At 45.7% G+C, this 27,547-nt stretch overlaps 1 protein-coding gene across 1 annotated transcript in view; it reads left to right on the top strand.

Moving 5' to 3' along the window:
* The window catches only part of LOC310798995 (plasma membrane calcium-transporting ATPase 1-like), a gene marked incomplete at its 5' end in the record, with an annotated part of 104,812 nt that overhangs the window by 24,144 nt on the left and 53,121 nt on the right, over positions 1 to 27,547 (top strand). The window contains 5 exons of the mRNA XM_083661563.1: positions 11,016 to 11,216; positions 12,262 to 12,519; positions 13,120 to 13,245; positions 14,743 to 14,868; positions 18,505 to 18,540. Coding sequence (XP_083517689.1) covers positions 11,016 to 11,216; positions 12,262 to 12,519; positions 13,120 to 13,245; positions 14,743 to 14,868; positions 18,505 to 18,540 — 747 coding nt within the window. The remainder of the gene's footprint in view (positions 1 to 11,015; positions 11,217 to 12,261; positions 12,520 to 13,119; positions 13,246 to 14,742; positions 14,869 to 18,504; positions 18,541 to 27,547) is intronic.

Genomic DNA, 27,547 nt, shown 5'->3' with positions numbered 1-27,547 from the left:
AAATAAACCAGAATATGAGTGGGTTAATTTAAGCATTAGTATCAGTAAGTGGCCCGGGATTCTCAAAGCCTGTGTTACCAACCAAAATGCCCCAACCAATCAGCGCAACAAACGTTAGTTGCTCATGGATTATTTCATAGCGTCGTGAGTACACGAGTTACAATTTATATCGAGCATTTTGCCGCTGTTGGAATGTGTCTTTTTGGTGACTGGTATGCTGCTGTACCATTCGACTAACATTCATTGTGCTAAGCTAACTAGCAGGAGGGGTGCATCGCATCTTCTACTGCACGCACAGAGAAGAGAAAGGCATCTATATTCTCTGGAATATTGCAAATAGGTGAATCTTCCAAAAATATTGGCGTGTTTCCTTTCAATAATTGGTAGTGATAGTGGTTATGCAAAATTGGTATCGGCACGTCTGATAATAATGTATTTTTTTTATGTATTTTTTTTTAACTTCTGTCTTTGTTCTCGCTCCCAATCTCACACATACACCCGCCTTCTGCAAAGGCAGTACCCATGAGAGCAGGGAAATGGCGCAGGATTAGTGTTGATCTCTGTTGCCATCAAAACAGACTCCCACAACGCCCGGCGAGGCTTCTGCTCATGGCAACAGGCCCGCAGTGCCAGGGAGGGATTCCACCAGTCTGCTGCTAGAGGGACTGACTGACTCACTCAGATCAGGCCGCCTCAGCAGCCTATCAGGAGCCTGAAGGAGCTTTTCCCTTTGCTGCCCATGTCTCTGCACACCAGAGCATAGCCCCCCCCACCCCAGGGTGCAGTTTCACTCTCTGTTTTCTATCTCCAATTTGGATCTAAGTATCCATCAATCTTCACATTAAACATGTTCTGTTTTACTATGGCTCGAACATATCTGTGTTGTGTTTGCTTTTATTTGATTGTTGAAACACTTTGTAAACTCTAATAAGTGCTATGCAAATAATTAGGAGAGATAACCAGCCCTACATTAGCACCTCTCTGAAAGACATTTTGTATCTCCTCACGCTCTCAGCAGAGCATTTAGATCCTCATGTTCTCAGCAGAGCATTTTGCTCCTCACACTCTCAGCAGAGCATTTTGCTCCTCACGTTCTCAGCAGAGCATTTTGCTCCTCACGTTCTCAGCAGAGCATTTTGCTCCTCACGTTCTCAGCAGAGCATTTAGATCCTCATGTTCTCAGCAGAGCATTTAGATCCTCACGCTCTCAGCAGAGCATTTAGATCCTCACACTCTCAGCAGAGCATTTAGATCCTCACACTCTCAGCAGAGCATTTAGATCCTCACACTCTCAGCAGAGCATTTAGATCCTCACGTTCTCAGCAGAGCATTTAGATCCTCATGTTCTCAGCAGAGCATTTAGATCCTCACGCTCTGAGCAGAGCATTTAGATCCTCATGTTCTCAGCAGAGCATTTAGATCCTCACGCTCTGAGCAGAGCATTTAGATCCTCACGTTCTCAGCAGAGCATTTAGATCCTCACGCTCTGAGCAGAGCATTTTGCTCCTCACGCTCTCAGCAGAGCATTTTGCTCCTCACGCTCTCAGCAGAGCATTTTGCTCCTCACGTTCTCAGCAGAGCATTTTGCTCCTCACGCTCTCAGCAGAGCATTTTGCTCCTCACGCTCTCAGCAGAGCATTTAGATCCTCACGTGAGACGTTGGTTTGCAGACAGACATGCAGAAGGGCGATGGGGCTGGAGAGAAACAGTGGAGACAGGGCGGTGTGAACGCTTAGCAAATCCCTTAATTTTGCCGTCATTCTTCCAGGAGGATTTGGGTTCTCTCCATTCAGTTCTCCACCCCGAAGAAGAAAACAGCAATCTGCACTGACTCTCCACAGTAGATTGGCCGTGACAGATCATTACCAGCTTAACAATAAACTGGAGGGGGCAGTACATTGTGCAATAAGAGCCCCTGTGCATCAGCCTGAATTGGATTGCACATAGTTTATTGCCTCTAAGTGGTAATCTGCGAGAATCGCGTTTGTTTGATTTTGTGTTGCCATCGTTGGTGCGGCGTGGTCATTGCTGTGGTGTTTCTGCAGCGCACTAAGCCAGGCGCTCTCTTTCTGTCTCTTTTCTCTTATCTGTTCAGGCTATCGCTGCTCATGCCAACCTCTTCTTCTGTGTATTCCAAACAAACTAGAAAAAAACACATCACTTTCCCTCGGCAACACCTGACAGACAGCAGGCATTTGGAACAGCAAATGTAGGGCCATGCGAAATAGTTTATTTATTTATTTTCCTAATTCAGTTTTTTTTCTTCTTCCCCATTTTTTCCCAATTTGAGTTTAGAGGCTCGAGTCGATATTGTTTTGTTGATTTGTTTTGTTGCCGCCTCAGACAGACGGCCTCTTTGACATGTTCCTCAAAGTGACACCCAAGTTGTGAGGTGACGTAAGAGTCCCACACAAGACCCACCCCCTTTCTCAAAACACCCCATTTAAAAAAACGTAAAAAGTATTTCTCTAGGCCTATTTTATGAAATCATTTAGGTTACTACAATCATTAGGTGTACTTTTGATAATTTTTTCAAATCAATTAATTAATTAATTAAAATTCTGAAAAATTCCATGTTTTACAGTTGAGTCCATTTTTTATTAGCAAATTCTGTGATTCCGCCCCGTGTTTTCTGCATTGCGGAAATGCGACTACTATTGCGTTGTATCAATCAGCAATTACTGTAGAGAGATGATGCCATTATGAGAGTAGAAATGTAAACAGATGAACAGCTGTTAAGAGATAAGAGATAGCTGTAAAGAGCTTTTAGGATGAATGAGTGTTGATGATATGGAGGTGAACATTGACAGGGTAGAGGAGGAGTCTGGATGGAGGGGGGGGGGGGAAGCCATTATCTGAACATTGGAGTTTGGCATCAAAACCTGCTGCTAATATTTCCATGGCTCAGAGGGAGAGGGGAAGAGATCGTAATAAATGGGTGCAAGGCTATGAATAGAGAAGCAGTGAATGAGGAAATAATTGACTGAAGAGATGAGGAGAAAAGCTGTGATTGGAAGCCCCGTTACCACACCACGACTGGGCCGGTGTCGTCCGTTTGTCCTTTCATCTGCATCTCCTGAGGGAAGCTCAACGATGGCCACTGATGATACATCAGGCCAGGGTGGCAGATGAACACTGCTGTCAAAATAAAGATCACAAAGTAAAGTAGGCCCACATATTTTTGCAATATATTAGCAGCATTTGGCATGCTGCTAATTCATGAATATAACTCAAAAATAATAGATCTAGTCATAAAACAAGTCATATCTGCAAGTTTTGCCCAATGACTCTACTCACATGATGAGTAATACAGACAGAGAAAGCTGCAGGAGCGGGAGTTTTGAGAGGAGCCATGGCAGGGTGGAGGAGAGAAGCCATGGCAGGGTGGAGGAGAGAAGCCATGGCAGGGTGGAGGAGAGAAGCCATGGCAGGGTGGAGGAGAGAAGCCATGGCAGGGTGGAAGAGAGAAGCCATGGCAGGGTGGAGGAGAGAAGTCATGGCCGGGTGGAGGAGAGGAAGCTACAGTAGCTGGAGCTTTGAGAGAAGCCATGGCAGGGGGGAGGAGAGGAAGTCAACTTGGCAAGCATTGCTTCCTTATTGTGTTTTTTTTAAACCAAATGTGTATTGTTTGATTTTCCTCATGGGGTTATGAAGAGGACAGCGGAAAACAACATAATACTTTACACACACACACACACCACATCTTCCATGCACTTGACAAACTCTACTGTATATAGGAATTGATATATAGAGATGCAAATATACCGTATTCTACCTACACAGTATATAGAGTATATGCATGCATACTAGAGGCTGACATTTTTTTGAGAGTTCCGGGATTCCTGTGGGATTCCCTCGGGATGGGAGCCATTTCACTATTCATCACGTAATTGGGACGGGACAGGAAAAAAACGGGAGCGGAAGGAGCGGGAATCATCAACAACTTAGAGACCAGTTTTTATATAGTGCTTTGCTCTACGCCGCATGTTGCGCTGCGATGACAGTCTGTCATGTCATGTTTAGCGTTCATGTCAGCGCCCTGTTCTGTCTAGTTTCCTGTGTTTTTCATCAGTTATAAGTCTTGATCGTTAGTCTATATTCTATATTGTCTAGTAACGACTAAAATGCTGGATCTATACAAGGTGCTCTGGATCGCACTCCTAACACTATGGATCATCGATAACCGCACAGCACTTCAACCAGAGGTTAGCACCCACACAGACTCCCCTATGGCCGGGAAGATCTTCTCCAACTACGGTCTTCTATTCTCTGTGACATGAAGCTGGCAGTTATCCTTACTCCAGAGATCCATCCGAGAAAAAGAGGCAGGCGAGGAGGTGTCCGCACCAGGCTGAGGAAGCAAGCTTTCAGACCCCTCTCTTCTCTCCATCATATTGGCAAACACACGTTCCCTCTGGAATAAAATGGATTTACTGCACGCCAAGTGCCAGGTGGAGAGGGCCTTCAGAGACGCCTGTATCATCGCCCTGATGGAAGCCTGGCCTGACGAGTTCCTCCCAGACACCGAGGTCGGTCTCCATCACTTTACCACCATTAGAGCTGACAGGACCAGGAGAGGGGCGGTGGGGTCTGCATCTACATCTACGTTAACAATAGGTGGTGTGATCATATCAAAACCCACAACGTTGTTTGTACACCTAACATGGAGATGCTGACCCTGTCATTACGCCCCCTTCTATCTCCCGAGGGAATTCCCCACAGTGATCATCGGCTGTGTTTACATCCCTCCCAGCGCTAACATCAAAGCGGCTGCGGAGCTAGTAGCCGAAAGCGCTAGCTCCATGCTAACCAAATATCCCGAAGCCCCGCTGTTCATTGTGCGTGATATAAAACAACTGTAGACTCGACGGTGTTCTGCCCTCATTCCACCAGTACGTGGACGTTCCCACAAGCAAAAATAACATTCTGGACTTGTGTTATGGCAACATTACTGATGCATTCAGCGCTCGAAGCGCATCCTCCGCTCGGCTTCTCAGACCATAACGTTTGTCTTCCTGCTTCTGCACCACAAATTGGAACTGAAACGCATCAAGCCTCAAACCCACAGCGCCACACAATGGTCAGAGGATGCCATTACATAACTACAGGGCTCTCTAGCATGCACAGACTGGGACATTTTTCAAGGAGATCTGGTTAACAGACTATCACTCATCACCGATTACATCAAGTTCTGCGTCACCACCACCATTCCCACAAAAACGTTGAGGAGATATCCTAACTCCAAACCCTGGATGACCTCCCACATCAAGCACAGCCTGAAAGAAAGGCATAAGGACTGGGTTTCCCTTAAAACAACTAACAGATAGATCAAGAATGATATTATTAAAGCAACTATGAACAAGATTTTCGATTGTTATTAAACAGTCTAAATGTAATATCGATGTCTCACATCTTACCTCTAATAGTAGATGAGATCAAAGCCGAGTAAATCAGCGAGTGCTGTCTTGATGATTATAGTCTGTGTGCGGGCCGGGCAGATCAGGAAGTGAAACGAAACTTTTTACGGCAGCCACTTCGGCCATAAGCACAAAATTACAAAATTACTTTCAAACGAACTGTTAGAATATAACGAACGAGATGTTCGCGAGAGTAGAAAGCCCTTTGATGTAGCGTGGAAAGCTGTCCTTCTTGTTTTGGGTCTGTTGCTAGGCAGAGAGAAACGGTTTACGGCCGTAGCAACAGACCCAAAACAGCTTTCCTCGCTACTTTCTGCTCTCGCGAACATCTCTCGTTATCTTCTAACAGTTTGTTTGTTGAGAGTTAGCACAGCAGTACTAACTCTCCTGGGTGCCGGCTGGTGCAGGGTGAATCACACGAATAAAAAGTAGTAGTTATTTTTATAGATATAGATATAGATATGTCCAGTTGCATCTGATCTTGGTGATTGTGGAATATTGCTTTAAACGTGTAAGGGTTATTTGAGCATAAACCTACCCGTCGCAGGTTAATGATTGGGAATCAGGCTGCTGTGTCACGTTTCTCTGATCTGATTTCCCAGACGGCCTCCCCCCCCCCCCCCCCCCCCTCCTCCACATCCTCTTTATACCCGGTGAAGATCTATTTCCCCATAGTCTGGGGTAAAGATGCAGTCTGGGGTAAAGATGCAGTCTGGGGTAAAGATGCAGTCTGGGGTAAAGATGCAGTCTGGGGTAAAGATGGACACAGTCTGGGGTAAAGATGCAGTCTGGGGTAAAGATGCAGTCTGGGGTAAAGATGGACACAGTCTGGGGTAAAGATGGACACAGTCTGGGGTAAAGATGCAGTCTGGGGTAAAGATGGACACAGTCTGGGGTAAAGATGGACACAGTCTGGGGTAAAGATGGACACAGTCTGGGGTAAAGATGGACACAGTCTGGGGTAAAGATGGACACAGTCTGGGGTAAAGATGGACACAGTCTGGGGTAAAGATGGACACAGTCTGGGGTAAAGATGGACACAGTCTGGGGTAAAGATGGACACAGTCTGGGGTAAAGATGCAGTCTGGGGTAAAGATGGACACAGTCTGGGGTAAAGATGCAGTCTGGGGTAAAGATGGACACAGTCTGGGGTAAAGATGGCCACAGTCTGGGGTAAAGATGCAGTCTGGGGTAAAGATGCAGTCTGGGGTAAAGATGCAGTCTGGGGTAAAGATGCAGTCTGGGGTAAAGATGCAGTCTGGGGTAAAGATGCAGTCTGGGGTAAAGATGGACACAGTCTGGGGTAAAGATGGACACAGTCTGGGGTAAAGATGGACACAGTCTGGGGTAAAGATGGACACAGTCTGGGGTAAAGATGCAGTCTGGGGTAAAGATGGACACAGTCTGGGGTAAAGATGCAGTCTGGGGTAAAGATGGACACAGTCTGGGGTAAAGATGGACACAGTCTGGGGTAAAGATGGACACAGTCTGGGGTAAAGATGCAGTCTGGGGTAAAGATGGACACAGTCTGGGGTAAAGATGGACACAGTCTGGGGTAAAGATGCAGTCTGGGGTAAAGATGGACACAGTCTGGGGTAAAGATGGACACAGTCTGGGGTAAAGATGGACACAGTCTGGGGTAAAGATGCAGTCTGGGGTAAAGATGGACACAGTCTGGGGTAAAGATGGACACAGTCTGGGGTAAAGATGCAGTCTGGGGTAAAGATGGACACAGTCTGGGGTAAAGATGGACACAGTCTGGGGTAAAGATGCAGTCTGGGGTAAAGATGGACACAGTCTGGAGTAAAGATGCAGTCTGGAGTAAAGATGCAGTCTGGGGTAAAGATGCAGTCTGGGGTAAAGATGGACACAGTCTGGGGTAAAGATGCAGTCTGGGGTAAAGATGGACACAGTCTGGGGTAAAGATGCAGTCTGGGGTAAAGATGGACACAGTCTGGGGTAAAGATGGATGCTTCTTCACTCTGCCATCTGTCGATTTTCCATCATCTTCTGTCCCTCATCAAATCTCTCTCTCTCTCTCTCTCTCTGCTGCTGCTCAACCCTCTCTCCATCTTTCTTTCTCTCTCTACTTTCGTCTCAGTCGAAACTCCTTCTCTCGTGCGTGGAGCCAAAATGACGCGCTCTATCCATCCATCAGCCGCGGGCGAGCAGCGGCCCGACTTCACAGCACTACGGGCCAGACGAGCCTGTCACACTGGCCTCTCCGGAGAATTCATCCTGTCACTTTGCGTCACATGGCACTCAGACTTCTCTCCATCCTGACACATGGCACTCAGACTTCTCTCCATCCTGACACATGGCACTTGGCAGCAGTGCTTTGTTAGGGACCGAGTGCCCGGCGGCTAGACCAACATCTCCAGCCAATATCAGCCTTTTGATTAAAAATGTGATGTGGGACAGTCGGCGTGGTCCTACCTCCTCCCTGGCCACAGCTAGGCCAGGTGTTTTTATTGTCATTCTTTTGATATCGGATGTTTGAGCAGAGAAATCTACTCCAGTCCACCGCCCTGCGTTCAGGAGAACAGGGTAGAATAGAACACTTTGGCTCCTCCACCGCCCTGCGTTCAGGAGAACAGGGTAGAATAGAAAACTTTGGCTCCTCCACCGCCCTGCGTTCAGGAGAACAGGGTAGAATAGAACACTTTGGCTCCTCCACCACCCTGCGTTCAGGAGAACAGGGTAGAATAGAACACTTTGGCTCCTCCACCACCCTGCGTTCAGGAGAACAGGGTAGAATAGAACACTTTGGCTCCTCCACCGCCCTGCGTTCAGGAGAACAGGGTAGAATAGAACACTTTGGCTCCTCCACCACCCTGCGTTCAGGAGAACAGGGTAGAATAGAACACTTTGGCTCCTCCACCGCCCTGCGTTCAGGAGAACAGGGTAGAATAGAACACTTTGGCTCCTCCACCGCCCTGCGTTCAGGAGAACAGGGTAGAATAGAACACTTTGGCTCCTCCACCGCCCTGCGTTCAGGAGAACAGGGTAGAATTGAACACTTTGGCTCCTCCACCGCCCTGCGTTCAGGAGAACAGGGTAGAATAGAACACTTTGGCTCCTCCACCGCCCTGCGTTCAGGAGAACAGGGTAGAATAGAACACTTTGGCTCCTCCACCGCCCTGCGTTCAGGAGAACAGGGTAGAATAGAACACTTTGGCTCCTCCACCACCCTGCGTTCAGGAGAACAGGGTAGAATAGAACACTTTGGCTCCTCCACCGCCCTGCGTTCAGGAGAACAGGGTAGAATAGAACACTTTGGCTCCTCCACCGCCCTGCGTTCAGGAGAACAGGGTAGAATAGAACACTTTGGCTCCTCCACCGCCCTGCGTTCAGGAGAACAGGGTAGAATAGAACACTTTGGCTCCTCCACCGCCCTGCGTTCAGGAGAACAGGGTAGAATTGAACACTTTGGCTCCTCCACCGCCCTGCGTTCAGGAGAACAGGGTAGAATAGAACACTTTGGCTCCTCCACCGCCCTGCGTTCAGGAGAACAGGGTAGAATAGAACACTTTGGCTCCTCCACCGCCCTGCGTTCAGGAGAACAGGGTAGAATAGAACACTTTGGCTCCTCCACCACCCTGCGTTCAGGAGAACAGGGTAGAATAGAACACTTTGGCTGAACAACAGTTGTTTTTGAGAATAACTGAATCCATGCAAGGTGGTTGAAAGGAACATACTTAGTGTCACTACCCTCCCTATGTTGATCTGTTCCTCTGTGCATATTGAAGCACACATGAGACAGTGCATGCCTCACAAACACTTGTGAAGTATATATGTGTAGTGTGTGTGTGTATATATATATATATATATATATATATATACATGCATACATACATATAGATATATATATATATATATTATATACATGATATACAGTATATACATATATACATACTTCCCCCCGCGCCAACATATCCTCTGTACTTTTTTTTGCTGTCTTCGTTGCTGGAGGAAGTGTGCAGACAGAGCAGTTGGGACGGTTCCTTTGTGTGCGTGGAGGGTGGTGCTGAGTGGGAGGGGGGGGGGGGGGGGGTTCCTGTGTCAATTCAGGACAGGAGGCACCCGAAGGAGGGGGGGGGGGGGGTCCTGTGTCAATTCAGGACAGGAGGCACCCGAAGGAGGGGGGGGGGGGGTCCTGTGTCAATTCAGGACAGGAGGCACCCGAAGGAGGGGGGGGGGTCCTGTGTCAATTCAGGACAGGAAGCAGAGCAGAATCAGTGGTCCGAGAAAGAAACATGCCATGAGGTTGTAATGAGGACTCATCTGTGGCCCTCCTCTCCTCTGCTATTGTTGACACAGAGGGCAATCTCAATACTGAATCTCTTTCACTCTGCCCAGTATGACACCAGAAGGACAGTATGACACTAGTATGACACCAGAAGCACAGTATGACACCAGTATGACACCAGAAGGACAGTATGACACCAGTATGACACCAGAAGCACAGTATGACACCAGTATGACACCGGTATGACACCAGTATGACACCAGAAGGACAGTATGACACCAGTATGACACCAGTATGACACCAGAAGCACAGTATGACACCAGAAGCACCGTTGGCAATCTCACACGATTGGATCTTGATTCGGAAGCTTCAAAAGCATCCGGAAGACAATCAGGAAGTAATCAGTGTATGAGAAAATAGTGTGAGAGAGAATCCAAACCCTAGAGCTAGTAACCAGTATCCTAAATAAGCAATTTGCTAATCTGTCTCTTTGTCTAGATATGAACTCAGAATCAGCTTTATTGGCCAAGTATGTAAACATACAAGGAATTGGGCTCTGGCTTCCTTTGTTCTCAAAGTACACACATACAGAAAGTACACACATACAGAAAGTACACACATACAGAAAGTACACACATACAGAAAGTACACACATACAGAAAGAAAGAATGAAAGAAAGAAACGTATGCACAAGTCAAAAACAGGCAAGACAAGAAGGGTACATTTAGACATTAGCAAAAATGTACAGCTACTATATACAGTAAGTGTGGTGTAAAGTGTCTGTTTATATTGCACACCTTAATTCTAAATGTGCCTTTTAAAAGGATGCATCTTTATCTCTATAAAAAAAGACCCTGTCAGCATACATGGTCTTGTTAAAGCTGTAAGTCAAACAGCTTGGCGCTGGTTCTGCAGCAGATTGTGTGTGCAGTGGGAGGTTGAGGGTGGGTGTGTACGGGTCTGTTTGGACTGCCAGAGAGCGCTGGAGCTCCCACTTGGTACTGCTAGTCTGGTCACAGGCACACACGTCCAAAAAGGTGCCAGAGTGATCAGTGACACCTGGCTTTACATAATGTGACAATATGACATGAGTCATATTGCAAAACTGCTGTTTCTAGCAATACGTATTGACTTTAATACGCCAATGTCCCTCTTTTTGTCGATATTATCGACCCAACGAATGTACCCTATGTTGCTATACATTATGATCATCCTGAAACCATAAACTTGGCAATTGCACAGTTCAATCAAAGCGCTATCCACAACAATTTTAGAAGATGGACCATAAAGCTTTTTCCCTATGAATGTGAATGATAACTAATGTCTGGTTTGTCTTCTTGTCCCCGCAGGTCTTTCTGGCAACCCGGTGGATCTGGAGAAGCGCCACACAGCGTTCGGAAAGAACTTCATCCCTCCCAAGAAGCCCAAGACGTTCCTGGCGCTGGTGTGGGAGGCTCTGCAGGACGTCACCCTCATCATCCTGGAGATCGCTGCCATCATCTCCCTGGGCCTGTCTTTCTACCACCCACCCGAGGGCCAGGGTGGTGAAGGTAAGCAGGGAATAGCGTTGGAGTGGGTGTGGATGACGCAGGCATATTCCCCCGAAGGCGTTTTACTGCAAAGTCAGTCCAGTCAAAGAAGTCGTGTTTTTTTTGTGTTTTTTTCCTATCATCCCAAGTTTCTCCTCCTCCTCCACGGAAGCTGTCTCTGATGCAGTTCCATTCCTATTCAATGTCACTGTATTTTCTCTCCAACCCAGACAAACTGAGATCATAGCTGCCCACAGGATGTCACAATCCTCCATCTTGTTCCACCTACTTAGACTCTTTTCTCAGTCTGGATCTGCTTCGCTCAACTGGAAACTGAGAACTTTCTCTCCCAGCTTTCGTTGTCAGAACTGGGTGGAAACTAGAGCCTGACCGATACAGGATTTTTGAGGCCGATGCCGATACCGATATTGGGGAGTAAAACAATTCCGATATCGATATATCGGCCGATGTTCTTTTATTAAATATACACATTATATTACACAATGTTTTTGCAATGATCCTTCAAATATCAAACACTTGACAAATATATGACTTGACATGACTTGAGATATGTAATGTAGGCAGGATATTTTACAGCTTATCAATAAACTTTATTGTCCAAAATGACATCGATGCAATGAAACAGTAAACTTAACTGGGGATTTAATAATTATAAATAACTAGAAATACAAAAACACAAATATAACAAATATAAAATATAACTTGAATTAAGAAAAAAGATCAAATATACACAACATGTTGTCTATGACTTAAAAAATACAAAATAAAAAAAAATATATCGGCCAACATATCGGCCGATACGATATATCGGTTATCGGCCGATACCGATATATCGGTTATCGGCCAATATCGGCCGATAATATCGGTGGACCGATATATCCGTCGGGCTCTAGTGGAAACAATTGGAGTAAAAAAATAAATACGGTATGTTTGTTAGCAGCTGTTTGGTAGGCAGAGATCTCCAGTTGTCTGGGAGCCGAGACTAGCCTCCATCTTGTTTCCTCCTACTGAATATCCACCCCCATCCCCCATCCCATCTCTCCAGGATGTGGCCAGGAGGGAGCCGGCGTGGCTGACGAGGGTGAAGCACAGGCGGGCTGGATCGAGGGCGCGGCCATCCTCTTCTCGGTCATCATCGTGGTTCTGGTGACGGCCTTCAATGACTGGTCCAAGGAGAAGCAGTTCCGCGGGCTGCAGAATCGCATCGAACAGGAGCAGAAGTTCACCGTCATCCGCAAAGGCCAGGTCATCCAGATCCCCGTGGCCGAGATCGTGGTGGGAGACATCGCCCAGATCAAATACGGTACGATGCAGGGGGACAGAAGAGAGAGCGGGAGTGTTAGGGCTGGGCGATATTGACGATTCTACTGCCCTGCAACTAATTATACATTTGTTTGTGTTGTATAGAATAGACATGCTTATCTGTATTCTGAATGCATGTATCCAGTTTGTGGAGTTTGACATTGTCAAAATTTTAACTAGTTTAACCGCTACATAAATAAATGGCCATATGGTCATTTTATATAGACTATAAATTTACAGAAAATATGCTATATCGTTATGTATATCGTTATCGGGATATGAAATGACCTATATCGGGATATGAGGTTTTGCTCATGTCGCCCAGCCCTAGGGAGCGTTATAAGAATGGCATATTTGACGTCCAATCATTTAGAACTTCTGCTTAATTCACCCAAAAATGAAAATTCTGTTATCATCTACTCAGCCTCATGCCAGTTGAAACAGAGGTATAGTTTGACCATATAACACACATATAACACACATATAACACACATATAACACACATATAACACACATATAACACACATATAACACACATATAACACACATATAACACACATATAACACACATTTACTATAACACACCAACTCCAACTTGCAGGTGACCTCCTGCCCGCTGACGGCATCCTGATTCAAGGCAACGACCTGAAGATTGACGAGAGCTCTCTGACCGGCGAATCGGACCAAGTCAGGAAGTCTCTGGAGAAGGACCCCATGCTGCTGTCTGGTAAGACTGCCTGCTCATAATTAGGGTTCGGCCAATACAGGTTTTTGAAAACAGATCTTTTTGGATAGAAGCTGCTGATAGCTGAGATTTTTTTTTTACTTTTTGCTGCTGTTCAGAATCTTCAAATGTGACTATTTCCATGCCAAAAAAATTACATGATAAGAATATGCATATTTGGATGGAATCTGATCTAAATGTCTCGTTCGAGACATTTAGATCAGATTCGTCTCAATTCAGTTTCCCACAGGCAACCAGTTTAGTATTCATTAATTCAAATACAAACACATTAAATCAATTAACTGCTTCATATCAGAATCAGAATCACTTTTATTGTCACAATATGCACGATTACATAAGAGGAATTTGTCTTAGTGTAAGTATGCAGTATCAATATTCAGGGATAAAAGTAAATGCAGTGTTTCCCACAGGATTTTGAGTATTTGTGGTGGGGGACCGCAGACCCCCTATGGGCGTGCGGGGGCATGCCCCCCCGCGAGATTTATTTTAAACATTTTAAAGTAAAATGCATGAATTTGGTGTACTTTGAGAAAGCTTAAGAGCAAAATTAAAAGGCTAGATCTATGAAGAACATGTCATCATTACTGTGCTGTGGGTTTACAATGACAAACTAAATTTCTCCCTATAGGTCAGGGATACTCAACTTGCTTTGCCACTTTCGTGAAATGATAGAAGGCGAGGGGCCAATTAATAAACAAACAATATACATTTTTCTGTAGCGGATTGTAGGTTTTTGGGGTGTCAGCCGGAGTTTAGGCTGACAATGTTGTGCACACCGGATAGTTAGTTAGGTTAAGTTAGTTAGGTTAAGTACATACATAAGTGCCTGGGTAGTGAGCAGATGGCGGTATTTGACAATTTAGCAGCTAAATCATAGATTATTGAAAGATATTCCATATTCCAGACTGAAATGCTATAACAGAAGTATTGGCCAGAATGACATGAACATTTATTGGACACTTATTCAGCGGGTATCTTGCATGTTGCGTTCAGGTGCACTGTAAAAAAAAAAAAAAACTTTTTTTTGGTCAACATCTTTTTGTGGCGGTCAAAATCCTTTTTTGTGGCGGTGCGCCACAAATTCCTTTATGTATGGGAAACACTGAAATAGGACAAATATCTAAAAGACAAAATCACACAACATTGCAAGTGCAGTCCAATAAAATACAATATATACTCGAATAGGAGGAGTATTAAGTAGGCATTAAATAGGAAAGTACAGTCCAAGCGGTGCACAATGTAGTTAACAAGAGTATCCCTCCACCCACCATATCAGATATCAATATCCACCATATCAGAGATAAACAACATTGACTGGACCAGATGCCATTTTTAATAGGACAACATTGGCGCCCCATATGTGAGCAAACGATTATAAACCCACCCAGCAGCAGCTGTCCATCAGTGACATTTCCCCCATTCCAGTATTCATGTGTTTGTCTCAGAGAAGCTGTTGATGTCCTCTCACTGTGTCCTCAGGAACCCACGTGATGGAGGGCTCGGGCAGGATGGTCGTGTCGGCAGTCGGCCTCAACTCTCAGACAGGCATCATTTTTACTCTCCTGGGTGCCGGCGAGAGTGAACAAGAGAAGAAGGCCAAGAAAAGTAAGAGTTACCCCCAAGCCCACAAATCAAAAGAACAGCCTGACACACCTGACGCACACAAAAAACAAAAGAAGAAGAGGCAAGACGCCCGCTTTTACACGCGCCGCTTTCACTCTTCCACCTTTTGCTGTCCAAGGGAAGGGGAGGGGTCCAGTATTTTGCAGCATCATACAATCAAGCTCAGGTGTAAAGACGAATATTATAGTGTCGACAACGTAGCTGCTACAGAATGCGAGATTTGGCTTCATTGTTGTTCAAATAGTGCAGGTTGGACATATTTTGCAATCTTGTCCTTTCTATATTGTTATTTGAGGTTTTCCGAGTCAGTTGGATATGAGGCAGTAAGAACATACCTGTGTTTAAAGTGTAGTCCTTTAACATCAATAAATCATCACCACATACATTATGAGACATTTGTTTAATTACCGTAAACAAACGAGACCAAATAATTGGCAGCCTCTACCGGCCTCCGCGCTGCATTTGACTCTGCTGGGTTGCTTTACAGAAACAGGAAGAGGGCGCTCTTCTTCTTCTGTCTTTCTGAGTTTTTGCCCACAGTAGAAGGTGGAAGGAGTGAAGCCCCATTGGAAAGATCACCTCCAACATGTGGATCCTATTTTTAAGGATGGGTAGGGGGGGCAGGAAGCATTTATGGGAAATGTAGTCTTTATTTTGAGAAACAGGAGCAGAAAACAATTCTGAGGCTACCAATCAATGTTCAGCATGGTCTCATTTGTTCACAGTGATTTTACCACTTGTTTTACCAATATATCATTTTGACGATGATATATTGATCATTAAAACGCCACATGTAGCCCTTTAACAAAGAAAACACATGTAACTGACCTTTTTGAGTTGGAATCCTTTAAAACTGGAGGTGCTCCAACCTTAAATTACTAGTCCATCACAGACCAGCGCAAACAAAGAAACAAAAAACAATCAAGAAACAATAGCAGGCATCTGCAATGGATCTTTGATTTGCTTGTGGTCCATGCTAACCCCTTTTAATCGTGTTTATTTTATTCTATTTTTATTTTGTTTTTTATTTTTTCTGTTGGGTAATGTGGTTTTATTGGCTAAGATTTTGAGTTCCTCAGGCATTCATTCTGAATTGGCTGAATGCGCCAGCTCAGTGGAGAGAGAATGTCCATTTTCTTTTTTTGGCCTCCATGCATTGTATGCTTAAAAAAAGCCACTAATGAGTTCCTAATGACCTTGTGGAGCACCATCAGGATCTTACTGCCACAGTCTGAGGTCTCTGATGGACCATCAGGATCTTACTGCCACAGTCTGATGTCTCTGATGCACCATCAGGATCTTACTGCTGCAGCCTGAGGTATCTGATGGACCATCAGGATCTTACTGCTGCAGCCTGAGGTATCTGATGGACCATCAGGATCTTACTGCCACAGCCTGAGGTATCTGATGGACCATCAAGATCTTACTGCTGCAGCCTGAGGTCTCTGATGGACCATCAGGATCTTATTGCTGCAGCCTGAGGTATCTGATGGACCATCAGGATCTTACTGCCACAGCCTGAGGTATCTGATGGACCATCAGGATCTTACTGCTGCAGTCTGACGTCTCTGATGGACCATCAGGATCTTATTGCTGCAGTCTGAGGTCTCTGATGGACCATCAGGATCTTACTGCTGCAGCCTGAGGTATCTGATGGACCATCAGGATCTTACTGCTGCAGCCTGAGGTATCTGATGGACCATCAGGATCTTACTGCCACAGCCTGAGGTCTCTGATGGACCATCAAGATCTTACTGCTGCAGTCTGAGGTCTCTGATGGACCATCAGGATCTTACTGCCACAGTCTGAGGTCTCTGATGGACCATCAGGATCTTACTGCCACAGTCTGAGGTCTCTGATGCACCATCAGGATCTTACTGCTGCAGTCTGAGGTCTCTGATGGACCATCAGGATCTTACTGCTGCAGTCTGAGGTCTCTGATGGACCATCAGGATCTTACTGCTGCAGCCTGAGGTATCTGATGGACCATCAGGATCTTACTGCCACAGCCTGAGGTCTCTGATGGACCATCAAGATCTTACTGCTGCAACCTGAGGTCTCTGATGGACCATCAGGATCTTACTGCTGCAGTCTGAGGTATCTGATGGACCATCAGGATCTTACTGCCACAGCCTGAGGTCTCTGATGGACCATCAGGATCTTACTGCCACAGCCTGAGGTCTCTGATGGACCATCAGGATCTTACTGCTGCAGTCTGAGGTATCTGATGCACCATCAGGATCTTACTGCTGCAGTCTGAGGTCTCTGATGGACCATCAGGATCTTACTGCTGCAGTCTGAGGTCTCTGATGGACCATCAGGATCTTACTGCTGCAGTCTGAGGTCTCTGATGGACCATCAGGATCTTACTGCTGCAGTCTGAGGTCTCTGATGGACCATCAGGATCTTACTGCTGCAGTCTGAGGTCTCTGATGGACCATCAGGATCTTACTGCTGCAGTCTGAGGTCTCTGATGCACCATCAGGATCTTATAGCTTTCTGCCCTGGTTACAGCAGGGACAGAGAACATACTTTGCTGTTGCACATGGCTGCATCACACACACACATACACACACATGCACACACACACACACACACACACAGAACACACATACCTCGCTGCTGCCGCCCCCACCCACTCCCACAGCTCCTCACACACCCAAACACTCGCTCACACTCATCACACCCACTAGTTATTTTCCAAGCATAAGAACTAGGGATGACCCATATTGGATTGTTTTTCGCCTTTTTTTACCCACCGAATTTCAGAGGACGTCAACTCTCTCCTGTAGTGGAATGAACACATTTTGATATCATGATGGTTCACTGGCAGATGTTCAAAATGTACAGTGGACAGTGGTACCGCTAAGGTTAGAGAAGTGAGCTTGTGACCGGAAGGTCGTCAGTTCAATCCCCGGAACCAGCAGGATAAATCTGGGTGGGGAAAGTGAAAAGGCAGCGCTTGCTCCTCCCTCACTACCACCACCACTGAGGTGCCCTTGAGCAAGGCTCTTAACCCCAACCGCTCCAGTGGAGCTGCTCAGTGGCCAGCAGATCAGACTGTGGTTGTACTGGTTCAGCTTCCAGGTGTGAATGTGAACAGGGCGCTCCTGAAAAAGAGAGCATTGCTCTCAGTGAGACTCAGTGAGACACACACAAAAAGTGTACAAATTCACTGGTCAAAATTAAGATAGCTAATTCAACTTAGGTTACGTAAAACATACGTACAAACTTCTCTTCTGCCTGAGTGACAAGACGTGTGTGTGGGGCACCACCCGTTTGTCTTGAGTATGTGACACGTGTTATTTACAATCTCGCCAAACCTTTCAGAATAAAAGCACAGTGCCCCACATACTGTAGCTCCTCAGTAAAGCCCGTGTAGGCTGCTTCCCCATCAACTGGAAGCCAGTGAGTGCTCTCTCTCTCTCTCTCTCTCTCTCTCTCTCTCCTCGGACGGCCCATTCCTGCCCACAGCACACACACACAGAACACACACATGTTGGATTTCTCTTCGTTTTGACCCTTTTTTTATGTTTTCCCCTCAGTTTTGTTATGATTTTCCTCTTTCCTTTTGAGCCATGTTATCAGCATTCCGCACTCTCTCCTCTGTCCGAACAGGTAAAAAACAAGGACCCCCCGAAAATCGCAACAAAGGTAACCCCTCCATCCATCCATCCACCCATCCCCCTCCCCTCCCCTCCCCTCACACCCCCCCCCCCCCAACCCCCCTCCGTTTAGCGGCAGGATGGGAGTGTCGTGTCAGTCTCTCTCTACCTCTCTCTACCTCTCTCTCTCTCTCTCCGCTTCACACTGTCATGCTTTCCCTCCACCTGCTCTATAAAAGGGGGAAGTTCTCTCGCCTCGCTTTACCTGTCAGAGGGTGCAACTCTCAACCTTCAAGCCGGCCCGCTTAGTCAAGTGGCAGACCCACACTCGCATGGCACAGCACCTGATCTCATGTCTTCTACACTCAGAGGTGGAGCATGGACGTAAAATCTCCAGGCCAGGTGGATTTAGTGTTCTCACACGTTTGATTCCAGGCCAGGTGGATTTAGTGTTCTCACACGTTTGATTCCAGGCCAGGTGGATTTAGTGTTCTCACACGTTTAGGCCAGGTGGATTTAATGTTCTCACACGTTTGATTCCAGGCCAGGTGGATTTAGTGTTCTCACACGTTTAGGCCAGGTGGATTTAATGTTCTCACACGTTTAGGCCAGGTGGATTTAATGTTCTCACATGTTTAGGCCAGGTGGATTTAATGTTCTCACATGTTTAGGCCAGGTGGATTTAGTGTTCTCACACGTTTAGGCCAGGTGGATTTAGTGTTCTCACACGTTTAGGCCAGGTAGATTTAGTGTTCTCACATGTTTAGGCCAGGTGGATTTAGTGTTCTCACACGTTTAGGCCAGGTGGATTTAGTGTTCTCACACGTTTAGGCCAGGTGGATTTAGTGTTCTCACACGTTTAGGCCAGGTGGATTTAGTGTTCTCACACGTTTAGGCCAGGTGGATTTAGTGTTCTCACACGTTTAGGCCAGGTGGATTTAGTGTTCTCACACGTTTAGGCCAGGTGGATTTAGTGTTCTCACACGTTTAGGCCAGGTGGATTTAGTGTTCTCACATGTTTAGGCCAGGTGGATTTAGTGTTCTCACACGTTTAGGCCAGGTGGATTTAGTGTTCTCACACGTTTAGGCCAGGTGGATTTAGTGTTCTCACACGTTTAGGCCAGGTGGGTTTAGTGTTCTCACACGTTTAGGCCAGGTGGATTTAGTGTTCTCACACGTTTAGGCCAGGTGGATTTAGTGTTCTCACACGTTTAGGCCAGGTGGATTTAGTGTTCTCACACGTTTGATTCCAGGCCAGGTGGATTTAGTGTTCTCACACGTTTAGGCCAGGTGGATTTAGTGTTCTCACACGTTTGATTCCAGGCCAGGTGGATTTAGTGTTCTCACACGTTTTGGCCAGGTGGATTTAGTGTTCTCACACGTTTAGGCCAGGTGGATTTAGTGTTCTCACACGTTTTGGCCAGGTGGATTTAGTGTTCTCACACATTTAGGCCAGGTGGATTTAGTGTTCTCACACGTTTAGGCCAGGTGGATTTAGTGTTCTCACATGTTTAGTCCAGGTGGATTTAGTGTTCTCACACGTTTAGGCCAGGTGGATTTAGTGTTCTCACACGTTTGATTCCAGGCCAGGTGGATTTAGTGTTCTCACACGTTTTGGCCAGGTGGATTTAGTGTTCTCACACGTTTAGGCCAGGTGGATTTAGTGTTCTCACATGTTTAGTCCAGGTGGATTTAGTGTTCTCACACGTTTTGGCCAGGTGGATTTAGTGTTCTCACACGTTTAGGCCAGGTGGATTTAGTGTTCTCACACGTTTAGGCCAGGTGGATTTAGTGTTCTCACACGTTTAGGCCAGGTGGATTTAGTGTTCTCACACGTTTGATTATGAGGAACAAAGAAGAGAAGCAGAGATTCCTACTAAAATGATGCAGTGTCAAAAAAACATCACCTGCAACTGAATGAAAACAAGCCCAAGACACTCTTCCAAATAAACGGTTACAAATGACAAATAAAACAATATTTCAACAAAGAGTGCCTTGGTCTTTTGTTAGTTTATTTGATAATATGGTTTGACTGATATGGGGGTTTTGCTTTGTACTATGAAACTGAATGAAACAAATTCCAAGGCACTTTTCTTTGAAAAATGTTACACACAAATTTTGCAATTTCTAATTTGTTTTTTGCTAATTTTACTTCTATATGTTAGGGACATGAGTTAATCATGTAGATCATAGTAAGTACAGTAGTATCAAACAAAATGTAAGTTATGTCACAATAGACCTTATTCGCTAACCCTGGACGGCATTGTTGACATACCGTCCTGCACGCACACAGCGCTGCAGCTGACAACTAGTAACAGCCTTATTGTCGTTTATGTTCCATTACAAAATAGCGATAGTGATGACACCAATAAAAACCACACAGTTGTTGTTTGTATGCTGCCGTTAATGCCTGTAATAAATAAACAAAAGAACGAGGTGAACAGACTTTGCTGTGAGGAGCTGTCAGAAAGTTTCACCTGTCTCTCATAACTATCCACACATCTCCTGTGCTGCTGACGTATCCCCAGTCTCGCTCCCTTCACGTCTGTGGATGGTAGAAACAATAGAAACAAACCACAGGGACTTTATTGCTGTCATTACTACAGCCGTGTATAACGCAGGTCACCATCCGAACACAACAGGAACAATACAGGTAACGCTAACGGCGGCTAGCTTCCTATAAACGCTGCTCCACATAGGCTGTCACTTGAGAGCTGCAGCGCTATGTCGACAATATGCCGGTGGTGGGCATGTCAGTACGTGAGTGACGTCAATCGAATAAGGTCTATAGCGTCTTGGCTGGAGGTCAGTGTTTACCTTGTTATGTTCTACACTGAAATATTTGGATTAGAGCTGCTGATTTCAAGATTCAAGATTCAAGATTTATTAAGTGTCCCAAAAGGGCAAATTGGATTGCAGAAAGCGTAGTACGAAGTACATACATAAAAACAAATAAGACAAAAAGAACATTGTAAAAACAGTCTAGAGCAGCAGTTTAAAGTGCAACACAATAGTTAAAGTGCAAATGACAACAGTAGCAACGATCTAAAGTGCACAGTAGAGATATAAAGTGCATAGTAGCAAAGTGCAGTTCGCTCACAGCAGCACATTTATATCACAAGAAAGAGCTACAATGTATCATTGTATTAAAGCACAAGAGAAAAAACCTCGGTCCAGACCAAAGGGCAGACAAAGTATATAATCGCAAAAGAAAAATTGAATTTCATACCAAACAAGTCGTCCCCCCCCCCCTTTTTTTGTAGTCAATGTTTTTATAGTTGTCAGAGTGAAATCGCCTTTGAAACAGCATCATAGGACACTAAAAGTGTCCATTGAAAGCCATATGTATGAAATAGTTTGATGTGGGGTAGCAGCTCGTTAAGGCAAGGTGACGCCATCATATCAGAAGTAGGTGATTTTAATTGGACTATATGGCCATTAGGAGATTGACACTATGTCTATATTGGTGAATATAGAGTATATCGGTCAATATATCGACCAAATCGCAATGTTTGTTTACAATAACGTGCGGGTAGCCTGTGTCAGGTACATGCAATTTAACTGAATTTAATTTAATTTAATGCAAACTGAGATGAAGAGAAAATGGCTACGTCTAAAATGCAGGTTTGATGCCTTCACCTCTCGTTAATTAACAACACTTTCACTCATGTTAGTTCGGAGACCTAATTGACCTGTTGGGCCGCAGAATAAAAACAATGACAGCTTGAGTTCACCCAAAGCTAGCAGCAGGTTTTGACCGGTGGTGGTATGTCACTGTTGGGTAGATTTGCTTGACCACCGTGGTTAACTAGGGTATACAGTATATATTTAAGGTTACAGTTCGTGCTGAAAATGACAACAGGAATAAACAATTTTGCGATATCTCCACAATTTAAATCAATTGGCAGGTGTGTATCTGGAAGTAACCTTTGTTGTTAACGCAAGGTCATGGTGATTGGGTCTATTGCTCTCTAACTGTTCTTGATTTGACCCAACTGATTCAAGACATTCGAGGTTCTAGTTCAGTGAAGCACTTCCTTAAGCTCCTGTTTTTGTTTTTGACATATAAAAATTTGTATTTGTTCAATTACTATATTTCCCTTGTTCCGCGTGTGTGTGTGTGTGTGTGTGTGTGTTTGTGCGTGCGTGCGCCGTGCGTGCGTCCGTCCCCTCCCTCATCCTTTCTAAAAGGCCCTTGGGTGCAGTGATCCCTCTAGGCCCGACCCCTCGCCTCCATGTCCCGTGTGATCCAACACACGTCCAACTTCCCCTGCAAGCTGTCTCATCACACACACACACACACACACACACACACACACACACACACACACACACACACTCCAGCCCTCCTCCCTACCTCCCATGGCTTGAGCATCTGCTACAGACAGACATGCCTCTCTCTCTCTCTTACACACACACACACACACACACACGCACACTTTGCCCTGTCTCCTTCCCTTTGCCCTTGGACCTTCACTACCAGTAAACATCCTCTGTTTTCTGGTAGTGATGATGTGAACAGAGCTGTGGTCCTGGCAGGATAACCTCCATGTGAGGGACACATTCTGGAGCCTCAACAGAGTTCTGCAGAGATGACGTGTTTTGTTAGGCCAACCCGGAACTTAGCATCGCCCTGGGTTCCCTCATCTGGAACTTAGCATCGCCCTGGGTTCCCTCGTCTGGAACTTAGCATCGCCCTGGGTTCCCTCATCTGGAACTTAGCATTGCCCTGGGTTCCCTCATCTGGAACTTAGCATTGCCCTGGGTTCCCTCATCTGGAGCTTAGCATCGCCCTGGGTTCCCTCATCTGGAACTTAGCATCGCCCTGGGTTCCCTCGTCTGGAACTTAGCATTGCCCTGGGTTCCCTCATCTGGAGCTTAGCATCGCCCTGGGTTCCCTCATCTGGAACATAGCATCGCCCTGGGTTCCCTCATCTGGAGCTTAGCATCGCCCTGGGTTCCCTCATCTGGAACTTAGCATCGCCCTGGGTTCCCTCATCTGGAACTTAGCATCGCCCTGGGTTCCCTCATCTGGAGCTTAGCATCGCCCTGGGTTCCCTCATCTGGAACTTAGCATCGCCCTGGGTTCCCTCATCTGGAACTTAGCATCGCCCTGGGTTCCCTCATCTGGAGCTTAGCATCGCCTGGGTTCCCTCATCTGGAACTTAGCATCGCCCTGGGTTCCCTCATCTGGAACTTAGCATCGCCCTGGGTTCCCTCATCTGGAACTTAGCATCACCCTGGGTTCCCTCATCTGGAACTTAGCATCGCCCTGGGTTCCCTCATCCGGAACTTAGCATCGCCCTGGGTTCCCTCATCTGGAACTTAGCATTGCCCTGGGTTCCCTCATCTGGAGCTTAGCATCGCCCTGGGTTCCCTCATCTGGAGCTCAGCTCGCCCTGGGTTCCCTCATCTGGAACTTAGCATCGCCCTGGGTTCCCTCATCTGGAGCTTAGCATCGCCCTGGGTTCCCTCATCTGGAACTTAGCATCGCCCTGGGTTCCCTCATCTGGAACTTAGCATCGCCCTGGGTTCCCTCATCTGGAACTTAGCATCGCCCTGGGTTCCCTCATCTGGAGCTTAGCATCGCCCTGGGTTCCCTCATCTGGAGCTTAGCATCGCCCTGGGTTCCCTCATCTGGAGGAACTTAGCATCGCCCTGGGTTCCCTCATCTGGAGGAACTTAGCATCGCCCTGGGTTCCCTCATCTGGAGCTTAGCATCGCCCTGGGTTCCCTCATCTGGAGCTTAGCATCGCCCTGGGTTCCCTCATCTGGAACTTAGCATCGCCCTGGGTTCCCTCGTCTGGAACTTAGCATCGCCCTGGGTTCCCTCATCTGGAACCCGGAACTTAGCATCGCCCTGGGTTCCCTCATCTGGAAGTCGATGAGTTTTTTTTAATGGGTTCTTGGTTAGATGCCTGAAATAAGGTCTTTGTTGCTCACAAACGTTTATGATACTTAGATGATTTGTTCAGCAAGATAATCTTCACAAATGAACACCACTTTTATTCTTTGTAAGCGTTGCAGGCACTTCTATAAGTGACTGTGTGTGTTTGTGGTGCGAGAGTGTGCACCGACATGCGAGGACGAGATTTAGCCTAGGCCCCGCCCCCAGTTTCCCGGTCGGCACAGACAGCTGAGACACAGGCGTAGAGAGAGGGAGAGAGCGCGTCTCGAGGACGATAGCATTTGAAAGCCGGTAAAACACGCACGCATGCACACACACATTCACGCAATCCCCCCCCCCCCAATATTTTATTTTAATCTTTTTTATGAAACAATACACGAGACAATACAAGACAGACAGGCTCAGACACAGGGGAAAAGAAAAAATAACAAAAAGAAGGAAAAAACATACATATATCATTGACATTTAACATTGCAATGTGGTTCTACCAGCTGCTCAAGGCGCTTACGTATGTAATAGATAAAGTGCTTGGGATCTCACGCAAGGGGTCCACAAGACACCAGCCGGGCAAGCCAACCATCACCCCCAACCTCAGTGACCCGTCATTCTTAACCTCGTCAAAGTAGGCCAGAAACGGTTCCCAGATACTGTAGTTGTCAGGGTTCTCAGGGACCCGAGTCTCTCCATCTGTATAACAGAAATCATGTCCATCAGCCATACACGAAAAGAGGGTGGAGAGGAGGACTTCCACTCCAAGTCTCTTGGCAACAGTGGTCCCCAGTGTCAGAGACTGTTGCACAGCTGTAGGGAAGTTCAAAGAGGACTCCGAGCAGCCGAAGATGGCGAGTTCTGCCTCCGGCTGCAGGGTTGTGTTGTAGGCCCTAGAGTACCAATCAAATATTTTAGCCCAGAATCCCGTTAATGTACCAGAAGGCATGACATAGTGCGCCCTCTGACCTTCACCCACAGTTTAAGAAAGTCCTGGAAATGACTTGAGAATTCATTTCCTCATTGGCAAGACTTTGGCATGCTATGGAGAGAGCAGCTTGAAACACGGCCACGCACAGACGCACACAGTGTCAGAGAGAGGGGAGAAGGGCGGGACCTGCAATCTGCACACCTGCACCGCTTACTTCAACACCTGGGTGTGATTTTTTTTAAGCATAAATGTGATCGCCAAAAATCGTGATTGCTAGAAAATGTGGTGTTCATCTGTGAAGATGATCTTGCTGAACACTAAGTATCATAAAAAAAACCATTGACTTCCAGATGAAGGAACTCATGCTACCTCATTTCCGGGTTTTAGAACTCATTCCTGCAGCACTCTATACCCTCAATCACATCAACCAACCAGCATCAACACTCTATACCCTCAATCACATCAACCAACCAGCATCAACACTTTATACCCTCAATCACATCAACCAACCAGCATCAACACTATATACCCTCAATCACATCAACCAACCAGCATCAACACTTTATACCCTCAATCACATCAACCAACCAGCATCAACACGCTATACCCTCAATCACATCAACCAACCAGCATCAACACTCTAGTCTATACTCTCAATCACATCAACCAACCAGCATCAACACTCTATCTTTATCTTTATCTTTATTACGGATCCCCATTAGTCATCACCGCAGCAACAACTAGTCTTCCTGGGGTCCACACACAACAAAACAAAACAATACATACATACATACATACATACATAACATCGCATATAAAAATACATTCAATGCACTAACATAGTATCACTATCAAATCACAAAAATACAATAAAAGGAATTAAATTCTCAAACAGTCATATCCTTAGTGTACATTACAGTAGGCCTATCTATATTTTAATGTAAACTTATTTCTTTTTGTCTTAATGCTGTTTTCAATTTCTTTTTAAAACTTATCTTACTGGTAATCTGTGTTAGATGTACTGGCAATTTGTTCCAATGTGACATGGCTCTATATAACACAGTTTTCTTCGCTGCATTTGTTTTTGGTAATGGCAGTATGAAATTTTCACCACAGGCATGTCTAGTATTATAATTGTGTCGATCATAAGTGTATGTTAGTTGTGAATACAAACAGATAGGTTCTCTTGAGATATAGATATTCCTAAGAAACAAGATCAGGCTGCAATCCATCTATTGCAATCCATCTATACCCTCAATCACATCAACCAACCAGCATCAACACTCTATACCCTCAATCACATCAACCAACCAGCATCAACAGGGGAAACACGTTAAGAAACACCATGCTCTCATTTGTTCATGGCAATTATACCAAATACCAACATTCAGCATCACATTAATTTGACAATATGTTGATCATTAAAAATTATCAACGTTCATTTGCATACTTTGAAAATACTTTTTTTTTTTTTGTTGCATATTCCAGTGAAAGGGGGGTGGGGGTGACAGTTTAGTCTGCAGCGGAGTTAGTGAGGAGAAACCAAATGGTCCAAAAAATCGACACGAGGAACTGGACAAATCCAGTAAGATCAAGTGAACGTGACGCCGCATGGCCGTGTCAATAGCTAGCGGGCCCGAGCGTCTGTGTGGGAGTTGCACCCTTGCAGTTCAGTGGGCTGTGGACTGTCGTTTGTTCTGTTGTCTTTTCTTTTCCCCTGTTTGTTTTGTCTTTGATTGACCTCATTTATCTGACTGTTGCCTCTTCCAGGGTGTTGCTCAGGACTCCATGCTGTCTCGTAACCTCTGTTTGACTCTCTCCCTCTTATAGTCTATCTCTCTCTCTCTCTCTCTCTCTCTCTGAAATATAGCATAGATACAGAGTTTTTCAGCCTCCTCTACCTCCTACTTTGTCTTATATTTTTGTGCTGGTTTTGTTGTGTTGTTATTGCATTTGTTGTTTTGTTTCTTTTGGTCATTCTTTGAGTTTGTTTGTCGTCTTCTTGTTTGTCAAACTTTTTTGTTTCTCTTTTATTGTAAAACAACACACTTTGCCCGCCCCCTCCCCCCCTCCTATCCGCCGTGCGTTTTGCCATGATTCAGTGCTGCGTCTGTTGAAGTGCTGTGCGTTGGTCCGTGGGTCCCCACCCGTCAGTCCAGTCCAGTCCCGTCCGTGTGAAGCTGTGTCAGTTAGTTCTCGTCTTGCTCAGTTCTATGTTGTTGCTTGTGG

This window comes from Poromitra crassiceps, assembly GCF_964638095.1.
Source record: "Poromitra crassiceps genome assembly, chromosome: 27".
Classification (NCBI taxonomy): domain Eukaryota; kingdom Metazoa; phylum Chordata; class Actinopteri; order Beryciformes; family Melamphaidae; genus Poromitra; species Poromitra crassiceps.
Note: the sequence above shows the minus strand (reverse complement) of the source record. Positions and strands in the feature narration are given on the sequence as shown.